The following is a 27,333-nucleotide window of genomic DNA, read 5'->3' as shown; positions in this document are numbered from 1 at the left end:
CTATCAAAAGGTATGTAGAAAAATAAGAATTGAGATTTAAATAATGCAACCTTTTAAATTGTGACAAGTGTTTGATTTTAACTATTGGAATTTTAACATAATAATGCTTTAGCTTGTTTGCTCTTATTGTGGGTATATTGCTTACAAAATATATTTATTGTGATGGATGCCAATGTCATGTAGTAATTAAACCATTAAAAAAAATATATAAATATCAATACTGATTTAGAACTTGACCTCAGAATTGTTTTTAAAAAAGTATTGAACGATTCACAGGAAATCAATTTTAAGTTTAATGGTTCTTGCCAATTTTACCAAGGTCAATGCACAATACCTAAAATAAAAAGTCTTCGTTTTCAATTACAACGAAATTGGTTTAATTGAATAGTCCTTGTTGGCCGTTTTTTTGCTTAGTTTTCAACTGCAATTAAGAGAAAACTAAAGATTCATTCGCAAATAACTTACCCATACAAAGCTTGGTTATCGTCAGTTGGACTAACAACTGTGACTATGTACATTAATTTTTTTGATGATGCCAATAATTTCTATAGATGATGTCCAACATTTCATAATCATAGCATTTTAAGAACACAGCAAACTGTGCGCCCATGTTGTACTACTGTCATGACCTTGAATCAAAACAAAAAGCTGAGAAACCGTTAAATTGGATCCGAAACAAATTTGATATCGTGCAAGAAAACATTTTATGACTCAAAAGGAATTAGTTTATAGATTACTTCCAAACTGATAAAACAATAAACTCAGATTTTAGCCATGGCACCTATTAGCAGAACACAAACAAGACATCGTTAAAATCAAAAATAATAATTTATATTACTCTATGTTAACTCCAACGAACCTCTTATAACTTCCAGATAAATTCCCAAAGCCTTTTTGAAGTACTTTCAAATATTAACAAAATTAATATATCTCAAGATTATGGTCACTAAAACTACATGTTTAGCTGATCCAAATCCTGATCCCAGTATGTATTTTGATTTTAATTTCATTAGTATTGGGACAAGATGCAATTAAGATGCTGTTGCTGCAGATTGAGATACTGTTCTGTTTCGGCTTCAACTCTTTACAGCAACTAACATATTTAAGTTTATTATATTTACTGTCAACTTAGCAATGTATTTTGTAATCACATTTGATATTATTTGTTTGATCCATATATTTCAATATTTTTACCATCTTGAAGAAGCTTAAATTCGATATTATCTGTTTACATATTGTTTAGTAGCTATTTACATTGATAGAGATACTCAAGAAAGTCTTGGCATTAGAAAGAAAGACAGAAAGAATTATATTCAAACCAACGTGTATAGAAAAGCGTACATAGGACAGACTAAGAGGATAATATGTGCACAGGTGTGTACAATCAACGACCAGACGGTCCTATCAGCTTTGGCTGAACACTGAGGGAACAGCGGCCATAGCTTGTAGTTGAATATAGTCGATGTTTTAGCTTATCTATAGGTCATTTTGAGAGAAAACATCAAAAGGGAACAGGACACAACAAAAACAGCCAAAAGATAAGACCAAAGATAAGACCAATCATATCGAAAATAACAGCGAACTCGCATTATCATGATGACGAATATATTACCTATAAAAAGAGAGAATGTTATATGATATATGTAAACATATAAACGAATCAGTCTATAAAATTCGTCTGGTAGCCAAATATGTGCAAAATTTTTTTAAACATTAGTTATTATCATTATCAGATTTTCAGAGGTTATGGACTAGAAATGTTGTGTTTGAGCTTTGCTAATAATAATGCTTTGGAATTGTTTAATATTTGTGATTGTCCTAGACAAGCGTGCAAAATCCGACAAGGAAAATGATCCCAGTCACGCCAGTAACCAGGCTGGGTAAGACCGGATGTCTTCTGGGATGATTTCTAAGTTGGTCACTCGCCAGTCGGTAAGCTTAATGCCGAAGACCGTGGTTCCGAGCCCACGTTAAACTGTAGGTCCAGTCCTGATAAACTCCTAGTGGGTAAAAGGATACTTTAAAATTATTAAAAAAAATAATTTTGTTAGGTTATTATTGGATAGACTAGGGATGCCGAAAAGATATCGATATATTGATATTTTTGAAAAAAAATTGAAAGAAATATCGATATTTTTGGCCAATATTTTTTGACCGATATATCGAACTAAAATATATTTCTTAAACATTATAAAAAGTCGTTTAATTTTTTTAACAAACCTTTTAAATTGATACTTAATTATATATATATATATATATATATATATATATATATATATATATATATATATGTGTGTGTGTGTGTGTGTGTGTGTGTGTGTGTATAATAAAAATATTAATATATATTTCAAAATTATAGTAGACTAGCGACCCGCCCCGGCTTCGCACGGGTGCAATGCTGATACTAAATTAAATACACTACAGAAAAAATATGAACGTTGTATATAAAAACATAGCGGCCCGCTCCGACTTTGCACGGGCATAAAATATATATGCCTATGTCACTCAATGAAAACATGATTAAAATCGATCCAGTATTTTTGGTTCATTCATTACTGCCCTTGGCCTGCACGCATTAAATTTGGAGTAAAACAATTCCTCTTCCCCTATACTTACTATGAAGATTTCCTGCTATCTTTGGAATATCTAAATTCATACAATTTTTATTACATTACACATTTTTAAACGCAAATTTTAAATTTGTAATTTCTCCGAAAATATTTGTTTAATTTACATGCTGTAAGGAACCATATTGATCTATATTAATTGCACACTGTATTTAAGGTACTTAATTCGATAAGGATTAATGCCGTATTGCTTAAAATAGCTTCGTAAATAAGCCATTTTCTCACGTAAAAAGTAAACAATAAAAATGGTTAATGTGGGTTATCCTTAAAAGATAAACATATACCATCCCGGACTTTTTTGCAGACCTGTTTATGGTGTACAATACTGTAGTACATTAATTTGATCTAACTCGTAGGGTTAGGCAGCGTTTTTGCTAATTGCTAAATAAGCTTAAAAAAATAGGTTAATTTACGACATCACGTTAGAAACCTCTAAAATTAGCAATGTTGCCTTAGTATACTATGCATGTATTATACATATAAACCTTCCTCTTGAATCACTCTATCCATTGAAAAAAACCGCATCAAAATCCGTTGCGTAGTTTTAAAGATTTAAGCGCACATAGGGATATAGGGACAGAAAAGGCGACTTTGTTTTATACTATGTAGTGATGTTTTCATCACATAGGATTTTAGAATATAATTGCCCTCAGTGCCCACTAACTTATCATATCTTAGGGAGCATAACAGTTATTGGACAACCTATAATATTATGGATACAAATATGATATCGCCCTTTACAAAGTAGAAAGAAAATGAAACGATTTAATTTACGATATAAACGAAAGTATTTCTCCAGCTCTTCCGCCATACGATGAATGTTAATCAGTTGGTGAAATGCGATCGCTACAACGAGACGGAATTCATGTAGTACCACCGGCGACGGTTGATTTTCAACCTAGGATTAAGATACGCCTCATCATTCGAGCCCATGTGGATGTTACTGCTAGTCTTGGTGGTACCGTATGAGCCACTGGACGACCATCGCTTTCACTTTTAGTCAAGCGAAATAACGTTCCCGTTCAGTTCTTCACATATCGCTTCGGATTATCGTTAAACATGTACAAGTTCAGTGGTCATTCCTTTTGTATGTTGGTTGTTTGTTGTTATTTGTTATTAATTACGTTTTCCGGTAAGTAGAATATTTTAATATATTTTATAATATAACATCTTTTTTATTAAAACTTACCACTGATCATTTTATCTTATACATATTATCAATTTTCTTATTATTATATTAACAATTTTAATACTGCATGTGTGAATGTAGCAATTAATATTTGTATTATAATCTAACATCATTTGATATATTTACGATAAGAACAAAATTAAAACATTAAAATTTCAACAATCTGTCCGTGGGCACTAAGTATTATTATATAATTTCGGTTGTACAATATAACCACCCTGACATGTAGAAGATCGCTTCAGTAAATGAACTGCTTTACAACTTATAATCTAAATCTTATTCTAGATACTATTCTAACTTATTCTAGAGATATTAAATCTCACTCTATGTTTCTATAAATCAGTTTGTATGCTAGTTTGCGTTTGAGCAGGTGCACTACACTATTACCGCGCACATTTGGCAAGTGTTTGGTGAGTGCATTGGGATGCACTTATATGCAGTTAATATGATAATAATACATCATAGATGCCTTGGATTAGGATGTGATGACTGTGAGAATAAGATCCAGTCCAATTTCAGTTGCACTATAGATTACATTATATTCGATGGCTTGCTATTTTTGGGTTAAAATCGATATAATTCGTGATTGCAATAAATGGTTATCAATATCTAGCATGCATTTTTTTTAATTACACAAGTTTAGACGGTTTTAGACCTGACCAATCAAAAGCTATTTATAAGGTAAATAGAGTTAAATACATAATAATAGTTAAATACAAATCAGTAGCCCGTTTTTTTTTAATTGGTTTTATTTTATGAGATATTCAATATATTTGTTGTTTTACTATGTTTAACTTATGTTGCTATGTTTTATATTTATTAGGGTCGAATAGTAATCGCAATTCATGCTTTCACCCCAAAATCTTTGGTATCGCCTTTCAATATATCTCACTGTAGCCGCTTTCCTTGTTCATCGGTTGCAATGACAAAGAACGAAAAGAATTATGGAATGGAACTGGATGCAAAAGTCATAGGTTAATCCAAGAGAGCCATGTATATCGCCAATTATTTGTTTGACCTTTTTATATGTTTAATTATTGCCATTTCCTTGCTAATAACTTAACTATCAATAACCTCCTTCTTATACAAGCATTTATCTTGTCTTTTGCTAACTTACCTTCACAACTACACGAATTTTATATGATGGCTGCAAACTGACATAAACAACCATGTTATATTCGTTATTTATTTTTCAGAGAACTCAAATAATTTCTTTCATATTTTCTGAAATAATCGCTATATTTTTTCTCAGTGCTCTCAATTTATCATCGACAACATACTTACTGTTTTCTGGTAGCTTATACTACGAAATCATTCAAGTTTCGCATAGTATCAACGTTTATAATTCAACTTTATAGGAAAATCAGAGAAAATAGCGTCTGTTCAAAACATTAAAATTCGAAATTCGAATAATATAAAATTAGAATAACAGAGTATATACCTGACGAATTTTGATTATTATTTTAACAGTATTGATTGCAAAATTAATTAAAACTAATATTTTATCCCGATTTTCTTTTCCAATACTCAATTATTATTCGAAATAACCAACCAATATGAAATCTTTTGACATTTGACAATTTTGAAACAATATTATGGAGAAAAAGAAGAAAGTACATATATTCATTCACTTTTATTAAAATATCACTGGTATATTCGGAATATTTAATTTTTCAAGGAATCAGAAATCACCAAAAATACACCGAATACTTTCAATCTTAAACAAAAATTTCGTTAGTAAATCATCGAAAAAAAATGCATAACCACTTTCTCTAATACTAATATCTATAGGACCTGTAAATATTCATTAGTTTTACACGTTTTATAACCGACATTTCAGTATATCGAACCCATATTTATATGTAGAAAACAATTCGCTGATATAACCGTGAACTTGATCGTTCAGAAGTTTAATGGTTCATTAGATTGGAAAACAACCGCGAACTGTGTTAGGTTTTTATTAAGCCACGAACATAAGTAAATAGTTAATGAAACCAATTTATTTATCCTGGTTATACGCTTGGTGAAACATTAATTCATTGATTCTAGTGATAGTTTTTTGAATCGTATGCAATCGTGTGTGGTGAAGTCGGGTCTTTTTCATGAATGTCTGCTTCCAAATGATTTAAAAGATAATTATAATTATAGTTTGGAGGTAACCCAGTTGAGTTCCACCTCAATCGTTCCAGTCATGTCAGTAACCATGTAGTCAGGACGGACAAGACCAGAGGTGTCTTGGGATACTCTCTAAGTTGGTCACTCGCCAGTCGAGAGGCTCTAATGTTAACATTAAGCAATAGGTCCAGTCACTAATTAATCTACAATAGGTGGCCAAATAATTAGAGACAATATTGAGCTTATTTAATTTTCTAGTTTAATTATATTTATGTAACAAACGATTAGTTGAAGATCTCTTATATATTGTTATTCGTATCTGCTATCTATTGTGATCATCAAAACTACAAAAAAATATAAACATCAGTTTTATGATCTTCGTTTTAGTAGTTTTACTATTATCAAAAATATTGTAATTAATTTTAATATTTAGTAAGGGTAGCATTTTGCCGCAATAGGAGTTTCTGTGCACCGGGGCTTCTTCTCAATACATGTTTTGACATCTTCCTGGGTTTTGGAGTTGTTATACCATTCTGGAATAAGTAACAGCTGCTTGGTGGTAATCACCCGTTTGGTGAGTCCCAGCTTTTCTGAAAGCTTATGGAAATATATTGAACTTGCAATTCAAGTCGAAAATAACAAATAGTTTCACATAAAACAACTTTTGTTCAATGTGTTTTAAGTGACATTTATGTAAGTCGATATGATATATTTCAGTTTTATGCAATCTCGTCCAGAGTTATATTCCACGCAGATGAATGAAATGCCTGGCGGTTTATGTTGTATCTGGAACCTCACACAGTTCTCTTCATGGAACTTGATACCAACTACCTATAAAAAAACACGAATGTAACTGTATTTCGAAATAATGGTAATGATAATCGTAAATACCTACACTATTAAAAAGATTTTTGCTTTGGATTATCTCTAACAATATTCAACGTATTAAATAAATTAAAATCATGGTGGTCTCTAAGATTTGCACAACAAAACTAAACAAGATGCATACATGTCACATCCAACTTTCTTCCTTAATGAGTAATAAATATTCATGGCTATTTTCTTTGTGTTTTTAAACTGTTTAAATTAAAATATTGTCAAGTACCATGTCAATTACATGAGTTGCAATGACTTCAAATTTGCATAGCATAATTCGGTAAAAATAATTGTGTATATTTTATTTCTTGAGAAGATTGCAGCAATTTAATTTGGTCCTGAATGAAGATTGTCCGCTTCAGAGGGATAGATCATATGGGATTATACAGACGTTCGATGATATCTTCAGTGTAGAATTTTTTGATATAATTTTAAAAATGTAGCAATGTTTGCACATTTCTTAGATAAAAAATGCATTAAAACCTTTTAGCCGCAAAGAGGGCATCTGATAATAGAAATAAATCAATTGTAATTGGTATTTTTTTGCTAATGTTGTAATATTAATTTTTTCAGATGCGATAAACTTTTGAAGTATTAAGAGTTAATTTACCGCAGAAATAATAGAAATAAATTCTTCACTTTAAGATGTCTAGCATTAATTAATTATCATACTTGTCATTAATATTTTTAATTATTATCAGCGCCTACTTGTTTTAATGAAACACTAAATAAAATTGCACATAAAAATAATATATAGAATTACCAAAAAATAGTGCTTATTTAATTGTAAAGCATTAACTTAACCATATATATATAGAAGAAGCTAGTACACAACTAAAAATGACTCTGTAGTTCTTATTTACTTCTCGATATCAAACAACATAGCTTGCTTCTTGCAGTTTTGTTTATTCTTTTTCCAGAATGACCAGCTAGGACCAAATGGTCTTTTGCTGATGTCCCTTCGGGTTCAGGTTAAAAGGTTTTGCGAGTGACAGAGACACTGGGTTATTACTGGGATTATAGTATTTGGTTTAACTACCGGGGTTTATGTATGGGTAGGAATTTGATCAGGTTGTTTTCGTGTTCCAAAACACCAAGGGAGAACCTCACACTGAGTATGTTCGTGAACCTTTTGACGATCGAGACGTCTAATTCTAGATGTGTGTTCGCGTTCGTCATACACTATGGGCATTGGGACACTTGGAATAAAACAAGGTGTCTCTCAGAGACGTATCTGTACCACACCTATGCTCCGTAGAGGCAGACTTGGCAGACTAACATTTTTTGCAGAGTCGCTTTCTGGGCGATTGGGAGTTTGCTTTTTCTGTAGAGAAGTGTGAATAGTTGGCTGTACACGCCATTGCCTTTGCAAATAGTGTGCCGGATTTGAGATAAAAATTTGTACCTACGGTCGAATTGGTGACCGAGGTATTATACCTTCTGGAGCCAGTGGATGGGGACTATTTCAATTTGCAGGCGGTATGTGCGGAATTCCTTTTTGCGCTGGAACAGAATAGCCTGAGTTTTGTTCGAGTTAATCTACAGCCGCCAGAATTTGTACCACGCAATCGCCTATTTGAGATGGACTTGGAGTCTATCAGAGATGGCGTCCGGACTGTAACCGGTGGTGAAGAAAGCTGTGTCATCTACATAAAATGCTGTGTGCGATTATTTAGGAAGAGGTTCTTGATATCAAGCAATGTATCTATAAATAAAGTATTCTATATTTTTCTCATTACTTCCAGTTCTACTGCCCTCTTTGCCAAATCTTATTTTATTTAATTTTGTTTCATGCAATCGCCATTTCATAGCATACAAGAAAGTACACAGTGATTTTTTATAGGACTCAAAGTAATAATGAACATTTATACATATTTGTAATGATTCTTGTTCAATCTCTGCATAAATTGCCCTTGTAATTAAATTGTTATGTACAATGTGTGGAAATATGGTCATTTTGTAATAGTTATGTTCTTATTTATTCATGTTTTGCTATTCATTTTCATATTTGGCTTTCATGGCTAAGAAAAAACTAGTTAGCCTTATAAAAATGGACTTAAGTGTGCGCTATTTCAGATTTTTTAAAAATTAATAAGCTTATGAACCGAAATTAATTTGTTCTGGTACGTTGAACGCATCTATCTCATACGATATAAAATAGCTTGTCTGCAAATATAATGCATTGTTTGCGCTTTTGATTATTTCTTGACCTTACCTATGCTAATTAATTATATTCCATATGCCTCTGTTTTGTAGTTTCTGTTAAAGTCTTATTTAGCAAAGAAAAGCTTTAAATGACATTTTTTATATTATATCGTACATTCTACAAGCTCAGTAAAATCTTTATTTATAAAATTAATTTATTACTATTGCTCAAGACGAGCACACATGCAAATATCATCAGTATGTATTTAGTGTACATTTATGATTGTCCTTAGGCAAGAGTGCAAAATTCGACAAAGAAAAAGATCCCAGTTACGCCAGTAACCAGGCTGGGTAAGACCGGAGGTCTTCTGGGATGATTCCTGTGTTGGTCAAACGCCAGTCGGAAGGCCTAATGCCGAGGACTGTGGCCCACGTTAAACAATAGGTCCGGTCCAGATAAACCCTCTTTGGTAAAAGGAGGACTAAAATATATAAAAAAAAACTAAACTACAACTTTAAGTTTATAAACAGATTTTGTTACGATAATTTTAAAGTGCTTTTCTGACTCTTCTAAAATGCGGGGAACAATTTTCTCTTGCATACATAGTGCACTTGCTATTGATAGAGTACCTTTAAATATCTAATTAGTTTTAAATGCGTTTAAATCCTTCAATCCTTCTAGGGCGCCTCGAAAACTTTTCTGGACGAAGATACAACTCAAATAAAAAAAAGCAGAGGGATCATAAATCTTAGGATCATAAACTAACCTTTATATCTTTATAGTTAATTGAATTAATGGCATTGATCTTAATTATTCCGAAAAAAAAAAACAACAGATGTTCAAAAACAGAATATATTTATATAAAACTTTACTTCGATGATCCTTCCGCAATTATTCGAAGTATTCTTTGACATGTGTCTTTGACAAGTGGAGGTCAGGCAAGCAGATCAAGCTTGATATCAACGAATCAAGCTGTAAGATGATTGAAGTCCTCCAACCAAGAACTATTAGAATTAGTAAACACTCATGGATTGAAAAATACCTCTAGTATAACCCCCTTTATATTAAAATAGAATTTATTCGGTAGTGTTGTTCATGCAGTTGATTGTGCCTCTTCTTTCCGTCAAAATAAATAAATGTTCAACTTATTTTAAAAGTGTTCTGTTCATAACTTATAAATAGTATTATTTTTGATTCATTTATTGAAAAATGACAATAAAACTTTGGATTTTGTTCTTGCCTTCCATCATGAATTCTAACGTCAATATGTTGATAATACGTTTCTTGTTTGGCCTTATCTCCTCCCGGTTTCTTTTTATGTGGTATCTACACAGCAGAGTTTAAAAGCTCTTGAAGAATAAAAATAAAATATAGGTCAATGTATCCGTTTATCATTAATAATTTTAAAAGTTAATAAATTCTAAAAACTATAGCATGTCTTATATATGGTACATATTTTTAAATGCGTAAAAAACCACTTGGTAGTACCTGAATATGAATTCATTCAATGTGAAAGTAAATAAAAGCAACGTTTACTTTTCTAATATTTTCCATAATATTTAACACATTATTGATGACACATTTTATCGTCATGGTGGTCCTTGCTTGTGCAACAACTAAACAACATATCTAAGCAATACACATATCGCACACGACTCTCTTTCTAAATGAATGATAAATATTCATGCTCATTTCCCTTAATGATCGATACAAATACATTGGCCTGGTCCGAGCGTTATAAGACGGATAATAAATGGTTTTATGTAAAGCCTTGCATAATTATCAACCTGCAGAATAACAAGAACGGATAATTCCAACCACCTATTAACATTTAATTGATGATTAGTCGTCTTCGGACGGCGAAAGTGCTCGCGTAAACTTTCGTGCGTTTTCTGGTCGACCGTTGAATTGGCTTCGATATAACCCAGTTTTTCCTTTCGATTATGATAATGAACGGGACGAGGACCACGACATTTATCGATGATGATAACTGTTTTGAATCAGCCGGTGATCGTTTCTATGGGACAGTAATTTTCTACTTTCACTGTTAAAAAACGTTTTGATGTGTTAAACATGTTTTATTTTTCATATTTTCTTTTAGGTTGGGTTAATTTATTGACTAATATCTTTAAAAATACTGTAAGTTTTTTTTACTATTAAACAATACCTCATTGATATTAATAAATACTAGTTTTCGCCTTATGGGTTAACAAAGTTCCTCTCATTAAGTCTTTTGACTAAAAAGAATAACCACGAAATGATGAATTAGAATTGTGAATATTACAAAAACTTGTTTTGACATTATTTTCAATGTAATATCAGAAATATATTTGATCTATAATATTAATTACAGTAACAAATATCTGTAATATTTTGATATTTATATTTAGGAAATTCAGGGCGTTGGGCAGAACTGAATTCAATGAACATTCGTGCCGAACACGTTTCAAAATTCGTTCAAAGTCGTATTGCGCATGTACCTTACTTAGTTCCAGTATTCGCCGCATGACTTTCAGCGCGTGGCAACCAACAGAAGGTTGTGCCAGGAGCACAGAGAATGTGGGAAAAATTGACAGGACTATGAACGACATAGGTTTTGGTTTCGAGAAAATAGCCATGTTTTTCATTGTAATTTAATTATTAACAGATCATTGTTACATATCGAGGCAAAAACACAGGTTTATTACGTTTGATCATCTACAAACACTACTCCGAATCATCAACTCGTCGTTGTTTTTGGTTAAAAGTGCACCCACTTTACACAGAGCTTTCTCATACAAAATATTGGTTGAAAGATTTAATGTACACGTTCAGTTGATATCTTTAATGTCTGCTGTTTCATGTAATTTCAATATCTTTGGCCATCAATCCTTGATGATTGATTTTCCTGCGGCGGTATCCGGAAACTCGGCATCAAGCCAAGTTTTTGCTTCAACTGTATTTTTTCCTTCAAAAAGTAATATTTTATCAACACGGTAAATTCCTTTTTATCATTTTTTTTCACAATAACAAAAGTTGCTTCACTCAAAATGCTATAATTCACAAACTAATGATTCGACCGAGACTTTTGAAGGTTAGGGCTAACTAAAAAACATATGGATTAAATTCTAGTAGCGCTATCTATGTTTCAGGTCGGGAACGTTTCAATTGACCTATTACCATAAATATGTTTTAAAATATGTGTATATCTATTAATTGTTAATAATAATACATATAATTATATGAAAACTTCATAAAAAAAGTATGAAAAAATAAAATATTTATATAAGAACCTTGTTATGAAATCTGAAATAATATTTAACTTGGATTTCTATTTTGCATATGGTAATTATCAAAAACGTGTCATAAAAGTATGAGTGGTTTTTCTTAATTTTGATTGAAGGTAATTACATTTATTGATACTCTCCGTAGTACAAAACTTGCCAATATGGAACAACAAAATTTAAGTTTATCAAGGATTGCTGGAACATTATTTTTCAATATATTATTATTCGTAACAAATAGGAACGTTGTGCAAAACAAATACTAGAAAAAGCAATTGAAAGGTACAATACAATAATGTCATATTACTACAAATTTGATTTATTTCAGAGATCAATGAAAACTTTTTAAAAACAGTAAATGGGTTTTAGCTTCTTTTCAAAGAGACTACCATTTAATATAGAAATTTTAGAAAAGAATCACTTACCTATGTTATTCTTTAGACAGTAGATATCTTATCCCTGCGGATTCAAGATGTTACTCCTTCATTTCTTCCAAGATATGATTGAAATGTATATGTTAGTAGGTATATTTTTTAGTTTATAATTTGGAAACACTAGCATAATATCCACTAATAAGGACTGTGGGTCTTCCATCTAAATCATCTTGCGCTGGTAACCTTTTATTTTTCATACTACTTAGCCGCTGTGTCTGAAATTATTTAAACACAGTTAACAAATATTTCACCTTCAAAATAGTTTTAAAAATTCTAGAAAATAATCATACACCATGCAGTAGAAACAAATTTTTACCTGTTTATATAATTCTTGTCTATATCCTTGATGGATGAATTGCTTAATGACTCCATTTATACATTTTGTGCCCAAACAAGGTAATATTCTTAATTTGGGATTTTATTATGAATACCTCATAGTGATGATTTTGGTATGTTGTGTGATTTCGTAATCGTTACAGAATTATAAATGTTTGAAATCTCTTCCGGGGTCTATAAATATAATACGAAAATAGTATAAACATTAAGTTTATACTATTCACCATAAGAAATCGTGGTCACCAATCATCTATAATTTGTAAATATTGCTACATAATTAATTTTTCACGATATTTTGTTCTTAATTATTGACCAAAAACGTTCAAATGTTAAAATAAAGTCATTTTACGACACATAGAACGACACATAGAGACACGAATATCTTAAAATGAATAAATTGATAAAAATGAATAAATGCATTAAAAAGGCCAATAATCCTATCCTGATCTGACGACTATATATTCATATTAATCAAAAATCACATTCAACTAAAAAAAGATTGATAAGTGTTAATCTACCTCCTTAAACATCTGACCTGGCATCATATGACTTCTCTATTATCCATAGGTTAAATCTAGCGTTGGGAACTACCGACTGGAAACAGTCGGAACAGTCGATAGTCGTAAAACAGTCGAAACAGTTGTACTTTAACAGTTGAAAATAGTACTATTTTATAGTAATTACTATTTTCAGTCAAATGCACGATTCAAGTGTTTTTGTACATTCGTAGTGTCAGACGAAGATATACAAACCATTTTCTATATAAATTCTAAGAAAGGAGAGGACGAAGATAATTGCTTGGACAAGTTAATTTTATTTATGCTTTATTTTCCAACGACATTATAGGCGAGACGGAGATGTACATATTCCTTCACGTATTAACATTAATAAAAAAAAAGGAAAAAGTAATTACTGAATACTATTAAAATGCAATTTGTAATATCATTTTAAACGAACTAGAATTACTTTTGCATTTGAATGTTCTGTAGACCTGTAAAAAGGAATGGATTTTTTCTATGGAATGGAATAGTACGCCACAAATCTTTTTACCCAATTACATTAATATTCTTGAAAAATATCATACCTAAATGCTATAATATTAATATACAATATAGTGTTATTTACAAGCAAACTAATCCATGTAAAATCTATGTAAGCATAAATTGGGTAAATTTTTGTCAAGCTCGCGGCTAGAACGACAGAGCCAGAACGTTAAAAATCAGTCGAATGCAACAAATAAAACCAAAAATAGGAACTAAAAGTACGACTGAAACAGTCGATAGTAAATAGTAACAAAGTCAGTCGGACCGAAAATAGCTACTGAAACTAAATAGACGATAGCCAATTTCAGTAGATAGTTCCCAATGCTAGTTAAATCCAAAATAAAATATTTAGAACTTAGAAGAAGGTAAAGGAATCATATAGGAGCTTGTAAAGAAATAGTCCTGAAAAAATTAAAATTACACGTAATATAAGAATTAATAGTCTTAATATAGTTAACTTATTATTTGACATATATAATTATTAGGTATCTAATTTAAGATATAAGAAAATTAAATGAAATTTAAGAAATATATAATTCTATCTATATAATTCTATAATCTATTAATCCTTTACTTACTTTTCATAAATAATTATTTAAAATTTTGTAAAAAATTCCTTGATTTCTATTTTCAATTATATTTAAAAATACTTTTTATCTTTTTAGGTATTTACGGTCAAAAGGCTAGAGGAAGGCAGAAGGACGAACCAGCATCTATTCAGGAATTATTCAACACATCATCGTGTATACCGAAGCCATATGTGTGTCCTCACAAACAAATACAGTTTTACCTTTATACCAGGTCAGTGTTTGTTTCCATAAATGAAAATAAAATAAATTTTAAATTAAATTAATATTGAGTAATAATTACCGCTAATTAATAACAAGAAACATATAGAATTTAAGATTTTATGGTTTTATGACCAATACGTTTTTTCTGAGAATTTTCTTTTATTAAAGTCATTTAAGAATATATTATGGAATACAATTAAATCTGTATCACATATAATATTATTATAATGATCCCAAACCCTGGGAAGCCACCAAACGAAATAAAAGCCTATAGACCTATATCACTGCTGCCAGTAATATCTAAGGTTTTTGAAAAACTCCTGTTGAAAAGAATTAAACCGATCATAGAGAGCAAAAATCTAATACCCACACACCAGTTTGGGTTTATTAACAAGCATTCAACAATTGGCAGGTCTACAGAATAACATATTTTATTGAAAAAGCCTACGAAAGTAAAAAACTATGCTTATCTTTATTCTGAGATGTAGCACAAGCCTTTGATAAGGTTTATTGGCATGAAGGCCTTATTCATGAACTACATAAAATGTTACCAAAACAACACACCGAACTATTAAAATAGTATATTACAACCAGAATGTTTAGAGTCAAACAAGAAGAAGCTTACTCTACATTTAAAGAAGCTAAAGCAAATGAACCACAAGGAAGTGTACTGGGGCCAATGCTTTATCTACTCTACATTTGTGGTATACGACAAATAGAGAATATTACGATGGCTACATTTGCTGATGATTATAGCTGTCGGACATAATATTGAAGAAGCCTCCTAAAAATTACAATGGGCAAGTGACACTATAAATAATTGGAAACCAGCTTGGAAAATTCCATATAGCAACAACGGTAAATATCTTGGAATGAATCTGGATGCAAAACTTATAGGTGGAAAGGATGGATATAGGATACAGATAAAGAATAAAAGAAAGGAACTGGAATTCAAATATAGGAAAATCTATTGGCTAATTGGAAGAAAATCACAATTATTAGTACATAATAAATTGCTATTATATAAGCAAATACTGAAACCTCTATGAACATACGGAGTTCAATTATGTTCTGCAAAGAGAAACATAAACAAAATACAAATATTTCAGAACGAAGTCTGTGAAGTACTGAGGGCGCATTCAAATACTACAGGACTGACTACCAATATCGAGACCTTCAGATACCCAGAGTAAGTCAAGAAATCAAGTGAATTGCAAGGGGGCATGAGGAAAGACTCCATTCTCATGAGAATATTGAAGTATTGCAGCTTTTGGATACTACCAGAATAGGACCATGAGTCAAAAGAATCAAACCATCTGATCTCGTGTAGTGTTGTGTAGTGAGGTGCATGTAATAAAAAATATAGCGGCGATATATATAAACATTATTTCACCAAAGACTGAGATAGAGCCGACGGGTCCTCCTAGTTATATACCTAGATTTAAGTTATCATAAAGACAAATTGTAAGTTAGTCGAAAACGACCAGTAACAATGTAATAATTAAATAATAACAAACATACAATACTAACATATGACTCATATTGTAGGTATTTTAATTCTAATATTATGAAACATATTTATTAAAAATTATAGTAAACCTACTAAAAACCCACCAATCCTACTTATTGCACCTTTCAAATTTATCTATTATGTCATCACTCCTTGAATGAATCGTACCAGTTTTGTAGTAATTTGTAAATTGTGATATTAAAATAGAAAGTTTTAGTTCGAAATGGTGATGGTATCATTAATTTTATTGCCTGGTAAGCAATAAAGCCATGATGTTGAAACCAAGTCCTGTGGTAGCCATGGTACTCCATTGGATCTTTCCCATCAGACATAAACATATGCAGACAGATTCATTCATCAAGTGCTAAGTTATCTGATTGTTATAAATTAAGTATTGCAGCTGTCTTCGAACTCGTTTGGTCCTCTAGGCCTTTCATTGTCATTAAAACACGATCATTAAAATCATAACATTTAAATTGTTAAAACCAAAACCAATTGGGATATGACGAAGCAATATCACTAAAATATTCTATTACCTTAAGCACTATTCTATACACGCTATACATATCAACAAAAACTAAATAAAAATGTAATATATAAGTTTAAAATAACAAACACTAATAAATAAGACCAACGTAATGTAAAGCCGCATATTTATTTAGAATGTCATATATAAATAGGCCTTACTGAAATTAATATTAACAAATTGCATTTTAAATATCAATTGAAAAATATATAATAAGTAAAAAAATAAAAATGTATAATATATAATATTTCTGGCAGATAAATATTCATCATAATACACTATATTTCTATTGCGCTACATATTTAAAATAAGGATATAGAGATATTTTTTATAAAAATTTTAATATATATTATTACGTCCAAAAAATATATACCATTACTTTTTGTAATTTACTTTTGCCGACATACACATGAAGAATTTATGTACTAATGTAAATAATCAAAATATAGCACAAAAAATTCTCCCTATATTTACAGATATTTTATTTTCATTATATCGTCAGCTGATCATTAATGTTCAATTACGAAAAAGTCACAAAGAGATTGTACCGCCTGTTTGAAACTATTACCGTGAATAAAAAGAGTTCCTGCTATTTTGCAGTTGCATTGGTTGTAGTAAACTTACGTGGGTTGTGCCCAAACCCTTGTTGACTAACGCTTTCAGGCCTTCTCTAGATAGTAGCTTAAAGGCATTTAATTTTCAGCTTATAATGTGTACCGAAGTACGTATATATGTCTAACATATTTCTATTACATTCTGGTCAACCGCTACGTGATCATGATAGTAAAAATCCATATCAGAACCGTACTTGCTGTGTTTATTTGGAAATCTGGTTATTCTTGTTGCCTTTTATGTTTTGGAATTCGAAATCATAAAACAAAAACCGATATATTTCAAAACCAGTTCATTGTGTTACGGGTGTAATAAATTTTCTGCAAATCTAGAAATATATTGCCTTTATGATTTATTCTGGATATGCACGAAAAAGTACATTCAATCATATGCAACGAAATCTATTAATTGAGAGAATGACTACTTTTAAAGTTCTTTTAAATACATTAATTCTGCAGGAAATAACAGATTTATAGCAGATACAATATCACGTCAGTATAAAATTAGTAAACAATGAAGTTGTTTGAATGTTAATTATAATTTTAAGGTTCATATGATATATATGGAACCCAGAAATTGTTGAAGTTCAAAATAAATAAATATTTCAATAGCGATAATTATTTTTCGGTTAGAAGAAACATTCTCCATAATTTTCTACATAATCGTTTCCTTGAATAAATATGACTTAATTAGATAAATGTAATATTTTAATGAATGTTAATTACAATCATCATTTCAATTATGTATTGCAATCGACGACGTATGCTATTACTGAGCAGTATTTCTAGTTTCATGAAAATTCTTAATTGAAGATATTGTACCTTAAAATATATAGCTATATAAAAATAGCTATGTAAAATTAAAAATAATAAAGTATAAAACAAAAAAATTATTTGTAGTCCTTATAACATATGGGCTGAAAAGTCCCGAGGGTAACAAAGAAAATACGGTTTTTGTTCAAAATTAGCTTTATTCATTAACGTTATCTCCATCAAAATAGGCCTGTCACACTTGCTGTCCACTCAGATGACGATCGTTTCAGTTTCGGAGTGAAGTGATGGATCTATATTTCATCCATTGTCACATATCGACGCAAAAATTCCAGTTTTTTACGTTTAAATATAGCCAACACTGCTCAGAATCATCAACACGTTCTTGTTTTTGGTGAACAGTGTGCACACGCGGCACCCACTTTGAACAGAGTTTTCTTATAGTTAAATTCTCATGCAATATAAAACCAACACGATTTTGATATATACGATATATACGATGACATACACGATATGATATATTACGATGTTAGCTAACTCACACAACTTCACTTTTCAATTAAATGATTTTGTGGATTTGTTAAATGTTTTCTGGTGTTACCATCTCACTTGAAAGTCCACTGCAGTTCTGCATCATCGGTATCTCTACGACCAAGTTTGCTTCGCTTGAACGGTATTTTTTCCCATCAAAAAGCAGTGTAAAATTAAAACGGAATTGTTTTTGATCAATTGTTTTGAAAAAGGCAGAAGTAGTATCACTTTTAACACAATAACTCACAAACTTATGAGCAGAATATCATGAAATTTTAGCAGCTTTCTTTTAAAAGCTAGTACTAACTGAAAAGGTGGAGAATGAAATAAAACTAGCGCCAGCTATATCTTAGGGCCTGGACATTTAGACCCATGCGTTATAATCATACGCCAATAATATTGAAATCTAATAGACAAGAAAAATTAATATTAGTACGTTTCCATATATAAAATTGATCTTTGTAACTTTACTGCTGTAAATATGTTAAGGACAAAGATATAATAATATTTAGGAGAAGTTAAATCATCATAAACTGTTTAGAACAGCGTAAGAAAATGCTAATAAATCTTGGCGACAGCGTCTGTTACGAGCAATAAAAGAGAAACAAATATAGTTTAGTAACATACTTATAATAATTGGTAGTTTCAGAATAAGTAGGTCGGTCATCATAAGAATAAATCTAACATCTTAATATGCGACTATTATTTCGGCGTCTCTCGCTTTCCCAAGGCTTTTTTCTTGACAAAAATGATTATCGTGATGAAAAGAATTTTAATCTATTTAGCTTGGTATTTAAATTTAAAGCTTTCGTATCAGATTACAGATTTACTAAATAGTTATTCTAATTTTTTAAAAATATTTCCTTTGACCCTGAAATGATTCTTTGATAAAATCGCTTCAGATGTGTTGTATATTGACCAAAACGAGGGATACTCGAAGGAAACGGTGTTTGTTTGAGTGATGTTACAGTATTTAAGCATCTGTATAGCTTGGTTATAAAATTTCTACTTAATGAACATTCGTTCTGTATTGTCTTATTCAATACACTTAAAATAATAGATAAACAATAGTTATGAACATGATTAAATAGCATATGGTAAAACCTGGACACATATATCTTCACGAATTTATTGAAGTGACTATATGTTTTTTTTTGTTTATTGTACCTAAGTGAAACAAGATATCCTTAAAAAGGACTAAGAATCGCAATTTAGTAATAACTTTCGTAACCTTGGTTTGTTTCTTTTACTTCAATTGTCGATTTAATTAATTATATAACATTTTCATTAGCAACTTTTCCTGTGAGAGGCAGTATACTTTCTTATATTTAGAACTACCAAAATAGATACAATACTTAAAATTTCCAATAGTTGATAACAATCTGTAAACTATAAAATGCTATTTAAGTTTAAAACGACTACATGTAACAATACGTACTCGTGTTAGCAGTGTTACAAGCATATAATAAAAAAACCCTTTTTTCCGCATAGTGCTATAGGGGACTCCTTCAATTTTCTCCTCCCTTCTGAAGTATTTTCCTTCTCTTTATTTCCTGCCCTGTAATTTTTCTCTCCTCCGACCTTGTTTCCTATGTTCTATTTACCTGTCTTATGTCCTCTATGCTCTGTAAGTATCGCCACCAACTGGGCTATCACCTTTCTATGGATATGGCTTTTCTGTAGTATTTCATTTCTGTTGCTTGTATCTCACTTGATTCTTTGATAGTACCTATCTGTAAACTGCGTTGTGCCATTTGCTATTTATAATAAAGAACAAATTGCTTTTTCAATTCTGCCATTCATTTCCTCCCTTGGACTATATTATTTTCGATTTTTCCACCTCTTCCTATTATTTTATATTTCATACCCATATACTCAAGGAATTTACCTGGTCTAATTTTACACAATCAAATTGGATATTTAAAAATTCTGGCTCTTTCATCACCATTACATTGCTTTTATTCATTATCATAATTATTCTCTTAGTATTCCATCCATGTAGCCCTGTTTTGAAGTTTTTGAATTTGAGTATTAGTAGTAATTCACAAATAAACTTATATCTGTTCTAATTATGTTTCGGGATACTTAAGATGAAATATTTTATTTAGGTGTAATACATTGCAATCATGAATACGAATTAAGAAAAATTAAATGGTTCAACATTCAAATTTTGTTCAAGTAATAACCATCTCGGTTACACCGAGTAACCTAGCTGTGTAACACTGGATATCTTTGGGATGATCTCTAAGTTGGTCACTGGCCAGTCAGTAAGCTTAACGCTGAGTATATTAACCTGTAGATACGGTCGAGATAAACCCTAATTCGTAAAATAGAATCATAATAACCGTTAAAATAAGTAAATAAAACTAAACAAAAAAATTATTTAACCTATCAACTACACGTATTTTATATTCCACTAGATACACACAATTTAGCTTAATACTACTACTAACTGATCACTTTGATCTCGGTACCAAACCCAAACAGTTGTATTAATTTGGATTTGTTTTGTTGGTAATTTAATTTTGTGTTTATGCCACAAAATTATATTATTATTTTTGTATTGTTTGGGCTCGGTACCGACTTTGGTATTAGTTGGTATTAGTTAAAAATAATATTGTAAATATAAAAATAGGTTGAGGTACAAATTAAGCAAAATTGTTTTTATATATTAAAGTATAAAATTTCTTGTAGTAGATAGGTTAAATAAGATTTTTATATATTTTTATTCAGTTATTAAATATTAACATGTACATATTTTATTTTAAAATGTTTTTTTTTTTAGTGTTAAAAATCTAAGTTTGATTATTTTTTACTTTTTAGGGACCTCTTTAATGATTTATATTAGTATTTTTAGAAGTCGGTTCAATTTTTTTGTTACAAATATTTTATTGTTCACTTTTTGGTATTAGATAAAATTTATGGTTTTCCCTCGATACTGCTGTATTCTGTCATTAAATGTTGACTTAGTTCCAATGCGACCACCTCGGACATGGGCTATTTTGAATAAAAAAAGAATATTGAAAATCGGTTCATAATTGATGGAGAAATCGACGAACACACATTAAAAACATATGTAGTCGGACTTAGAACCTCCTCCTATTTTGAAGTCTAGGTTAAATATCAGATTAAAAACAAACCTTCTAATGTATTATTACCATGCGATAAGTACGATTTCTTCATATAAAATTTTCACATTACCACAACACAAAACCATCTGTTATAAACACGTCTATATTTCTTAATAGAATTTTTATGGCTGCTTCATTTGTAACGTCTGTAAATGCCAAATTATCAATACAAATTTCGTAATAAGTCTTTAAAACATTGATGATTCTATTCTATGTTAGTAATATTTATTGAATATGGTAAATGGGGCACAATCTTACATTTAAGCGAGACCATATAGGTTCTCGAAAATTATGTAATATATAACTGAACATATCTTAATCAACTCTATTGAAATTACCCCTCTAAAATGACTCACTCAGTACGCATATATATTTATCAATGTTACGGATATAGCAAATAATTTCATTACAGATTTCTAATTATGCTTAAAGAGGTCAAATGAAAACTCTTAGACCTGACCCTTAGATGGCACTACTAAAATTAAATCCATATGTTTGGTAGTTAGCCCTAACTCTCAAAAGATGCGTGTATAAATATGATGGCTGTCGGATTATTAGTTTGTGAATTATAGCATTTTGAGTGAAGCAACTTTTGTTATTGTGAAAAAAATGGATAAAAAGGAATTTCGCGTGTTGATAAAATATGGTTTTTTGAACCATTAAGGATTGGTATGCTAAAAAATGGATAAAAAGGAATTTCGCGTGTTGATAAAATATGGTTTTTTGAAGAGAAAAAATACAGTTGAAGCAAAAACTTGGCTTGAGACCCGAGTTTCGGGATAATGCCCCAGAAAATTCAACCATTAAGGATTGGTATGCTAAGTTTAGACGTGGTGAAATGAGTGCCGAAGACCGTGAACGCTGTGGACGTCCAAAAGAAGTTATTACCGACGAAAACATTTAAAAAATCCACAAAATAATCTTGAATGACCGTAAATTGAAGTTGAATAAAATAGCAGACACTCCAAAGATATCAACTGAACGTGTACTTCATATCATTTACAAATATTTGGGTATGAGGAATCTCTGTGCAAAGTAGATGCCCACTTTTGACTAAAAACAACGACGAGTTGATGATTTGGAGCAGTGTTTAAAGGTGATCAAGCGTAATAAACCCGAGTTTTTGCATCGATATGTGAAATTTTCGTCGAATGAAGAGGTGTTCCCCAAAACTGCGGCCTGTTTTGAAGCAAAGGACAAATCGTACTACAAAAATGATATCGAAAAGTTGGAGGATCGCTATAAACAGTATATCACCCTTATCAAACTAATTTTGCTTAAAAAAAGTGTTTTACTATGGTAGGCCGTGGACTTTTCATTTGACCTGTTACACAGTAACAAAATTTCACAGATTACAAAATACAACTAATTTTAGAAGTTTTTAAAAAATTGCTGTTAATGCTTCAACAAAATTAATTAATAAAAGGTAAAGCAATAGTTATAGTTTGCTATAGTGTAAGTTACGTTCGATGTTAGTAAGAAACCATCTATTTCTGTCGAGAGAAAATCAGCTTGTGCAATTTCAACACTTTGATAATTACATAAAAACAGATTATCTTCATACTCAGGCACATTATGGGTATTAGTTGTGAAAATTGCTCATTAATTTTAATTAACCAAGCAATCAGTGACAAAAATAAAGAAGATAAATATCAATAAATATAGAAGATTATATATACTGGTGGTAAAATTGTCTTTCAACTTTCTCCAAAGAAAACAACTGTTGCACGACATAAAAGAGAGATTACACCTCTAGTACATAATAATCTAATTATTTATGATCCTTTTATGCGATTTACTGAATGTAATTTTCTTGTATTTACATAACAGCTGAAGATATATAAACATTTATCCTCTTTATAGAGTTCTTAATAAATAATGTAGTTTTCATGTGTTGATTTGAAGTATTTGAAAGCCATTCAGTACATATTTGATGGTTTTTTATCAAATGTGCAAAAGCTTTTCTTTTTTCGTTACGAGGGTTGCTGCTTATTTCTGGCCTGATAATGAAAAAATAAATATCGATGATCAATGATAAATGATAATGAATTAAACCTACTTAGTAATCCACTATTAAGCCTAACGTATCCATAAAAATAGTTATATATTACTGAATATAATTCTTTGGCGTTTTATTGTTGCAGGAGGACTCAACAGGAACCAGAGTTATTAGACACCACAAGGGAAGAATCTTTATACAATAGTCAATTCAACAGGCGATATCCTACAAAGATTGTTATTCATGGATTTGGTGGTGGTAGGAACTTATCACCGAGCACTGATATGAGAGACGCCTATTTTTACCGCGGCAACTACAACATAATTATAGTGGATTATGGAACACTGGTTAAAGAGCCCTGTTTAAGTGTAAGTTAATCTACTTTTATTAATCACAACAACAACAGTTTATTGAAAAAAATTTAATTAAGAGTATGGAAGTAAAACAATTAAAAACTTCTTGGAGTTATGTTTTAATTTTTTTATATTTTATACATTTTTTTATTTTTCAGTCTTATGGAAATGTTTTTCTGACAATAGGAAAATATTTCTTTAATTTTATAATACAGTATTTTAGCTTTGTTATTATAACCAAATATTATATAAGAATTAATACTTAACATAACTTTTAAAATAATTGTTTAGTAACAATAGTAGTTATATAGCAGCTCTCAGAAAACAATTGTCAATTGGGATGGTGATAATAAATTAGAAATTAAAAATAAACAATTCTTTAAAATTAATTTATAGACCTGATATTTATAAGTGATATTTGATCCTACACAAATTCGTACTTCCATTACCTTATCTTACCATTAAATGATCTAAGGTATTAAAAACTCGTTACAAAAATAACACATATAGGTTTTTTTGTTTAAATAATGATATTATCAACATTGCATCCACTTCCAATATCTTTATTACACCAGCTACTAAACAATGACGTAATTCGCTCTGATTTTATTATTTCTAATTTATAGTTTTTGTTGTTGTAAATTATTGTTTTCTATCGCTAGTTAAAATGCACAGAAGAAAACTATTTAACATCAGTTTGTGTGGTTTTTTCTTCCTTTAGAATCTTCCTCAGACAATATAATCTCCTTGGAAGTATTGATTCATCAACACCTAGGTCGTCCACAGGTCACTTTAAACATTTTAGCTTGGTTTATATACAATGGTTATTAAAAATTATTCCTTTTCTTGTTATCAATATAAATAAAACTGGAAATGTCATGGTATACTATCATTATAAGCTTCGTAAGTGTTTGATATATTTCAACAATGGATTTTTAAATGATTTAGTAAGACAAATTAATCTCTGTAAATAATATATAATACTCTAATAATGGAAGTTAACATATAATTCGCAACAGACCGTCTTTATATTACAAAATATTAAAATTATGACTGTCATTTATTGAGGTTGATAAAAATTCATTCCTATTTTTAATAATTATCTTATTCAATTAATATCCTAGATATTAGTTATTTCAAAACATTTTCTTCTGAGTCATTTAAAATAAAATATATATAATTTATGTTAATTTCCCTTTGCAATTCTTATAATATATGTATTGGTAAACAAAATATTATTAGGCAATATGAATATTAAGTTGCAACAGCTCCAGATGATTTGTTCATATTTTTGACTGCAACATCGAAGAGGAAACAGAAGCTATAATTTTAATAATATTCAGGTTTTATTTGGTAATTATGTCGACGAAGAATCTGTCGAAACTTGATTAATTTTCCAGTATACCAAATAAATTGCAACATAAGAGCATAAGTTAATAAGAACAAGACGTATCGGCATTCCAATATTATTGTTTTAGATTGGTGTTGATGTTGATATGATTCCGTGAATAAAAAAAATGGGAGCGCCATTAACAATAACTGTTTACTTTCATCGATGGAGAGTATTTGTCATTGAACCATGATATGATTTTAAATATATTTTAATGGTTATTCTTTTATTGTTCACAACAATGACTGAAATCTGATATTGATATATGATTTGATTGTTATTATAATAATAAATGCCTTTCTTTCACGACAAACAAATACAAAAACAAGAAATTTCGACTTTATAGCGTGATGTAACATTCCAGCGACATTCCTCAAATAATATAAACTCCTTTGAAGTATTTATTTATGAACACCAAGCTCATCCATTCGCCACTTTAAACATTTTTGCTTATTTTATGCACAATTATTTTTAAAATTTCTTGTTTTGTAACTGACTCCCTCCCTTTCATAGCTAGCTCTCAGATGTTTTTCTTGTTATCAATATAATTAAAAGTTGAAATATGATGGAATAGTATCATTATAAGCTCCGCAAGTGTTTGACATATTTCAACAATGGATTTAAAAAAAAGATAAATTTATCACAGTAAACAGAAATTAATATATAAATGGCAATAGACCGTCTTTATATTACAAAATATTAAAATTAACACTGTAATTTATTGAGGTTGATAAAAATTCATTCCTATTTTAAAAACTATCTTCTTCAGTTAATATCCTAGATATTAATGGTTTCAAAACATTTTCTTGTCTGAGTCATTCGAAATAAAATTTATATAATTTATGTTAATTTCCCTTTGCAACTCTTATAATACATGTATTGGTAAACAAAATATAATTAGGCAATATGAATATTAGATTGCAAAAGCTCAAAATGATTTGTTCATATTTTTGACTGCAACATTGAGGAGGAAACACAAGCTATAATTTAAATAATATTCAGGTGTTATTTCGTAATTGTCTCGACGAAGAATCTGTCGAAATTTGCTTAGTTTTCCAGTATACCAAATAAGTGGCGATATAAGAGCATGAGTTAATCAGAACAAGGCGTATCGGCATTCCAATATTGTTGTTTTAGGTTGGTATCAGATTATTCCGTGAATAAAAAAATGGGAGCGCCTTTAACAATAATTATGTACTTTCATCGATGCATTCAGTCAGGAGAGTATTTGTCATTGAACCATGATCTGGTTTTAAACATATTTTAATATTTATTCTTTTATTGTTCACAACAATGGCTGAAAGCTGATAATGATATATCGTTTGATTGTTATTATAATGAAAATGTCTTTCTTTCATGACAAACAAATACACAAAGAAGAAATTTAAATTGTTTAACATGATGTAACATTCAAGTATATATAATTCTTCAAGTTTAATCTTTCGTTATAATGAACCTCTGGTATTTCCGTTCATCTCGCGCTTTTCTGTACATAAATCGTTAGATACTCAATAACAAAATGTCTCGAATGTTAGTTAATAAATATAGTGAAAGTTTTTTAATTCAAAGTGTTTAAGTAAGAAAAAGACTGAAAGGGAGATGCAAAAATTACTTTCTAACCAGTAGCTAAGAATTTCTCACATTTATCAAGTCACACGAAATATAATGTATTGGCTAAAAAGTGGCCGGTC

At 30.2% G+C, this 27,333-nt stretch overlaps 1 protein-coding gene across 1 annotated transcript in view; it reads left to right on the top strand.

Annotated features, from left to right (window-relative positions):
• The first annotated feature begins 3,454 nt into the window (after positions 1-3,454).
• The window catches only part of LOC143190616 (pancreatic lipase-related protein 2), a 32,512-nt gene continuing 8,633 nt past the window's right edge, over positions 3,455-27,333 (top strand). Inside the window, exons 1-3 of the mRNA XM_076395037.1 lie at positions 3,455-3,759; positions 14,695-14,830; positions 24,045-24,267. Coding sequence (XP_076251152.1) covers positions 3,687-3,759; positions 14,695-14,830; positions 24,045-24,267 — 432 coding nt within the window. The 5' untranslated portion in view covers positions 3,455-3,686. The remainder of the gene's footprint in view (positions 3,760-14,694; positions 14,831-24,044; positions 24,268-27,333) is intronic.

The sequence above is a fragment of the Rhynchophorus ferrugineus genome, unplaced genomic scaffold, assembly GCF_030347505.1.
Source record: "Rhynchophorus ferrugineus isolate W39M unplaced genomic scaffold, kcgeb_rfMv2 rfM2, whole genome shotgun sequence".
NCBI classification, from domain to species: Eukaryota; Metazoa; Arthropoda; class Insecta; order Coleoptera; family Curculionidae; genus Rhynchophorus; species Rhynchophorus ferrugineus.
Note: the sequence above shows the minus strand (reverse complement) of the source record. Positions and strands in the feature narration are given on the sequence as shown.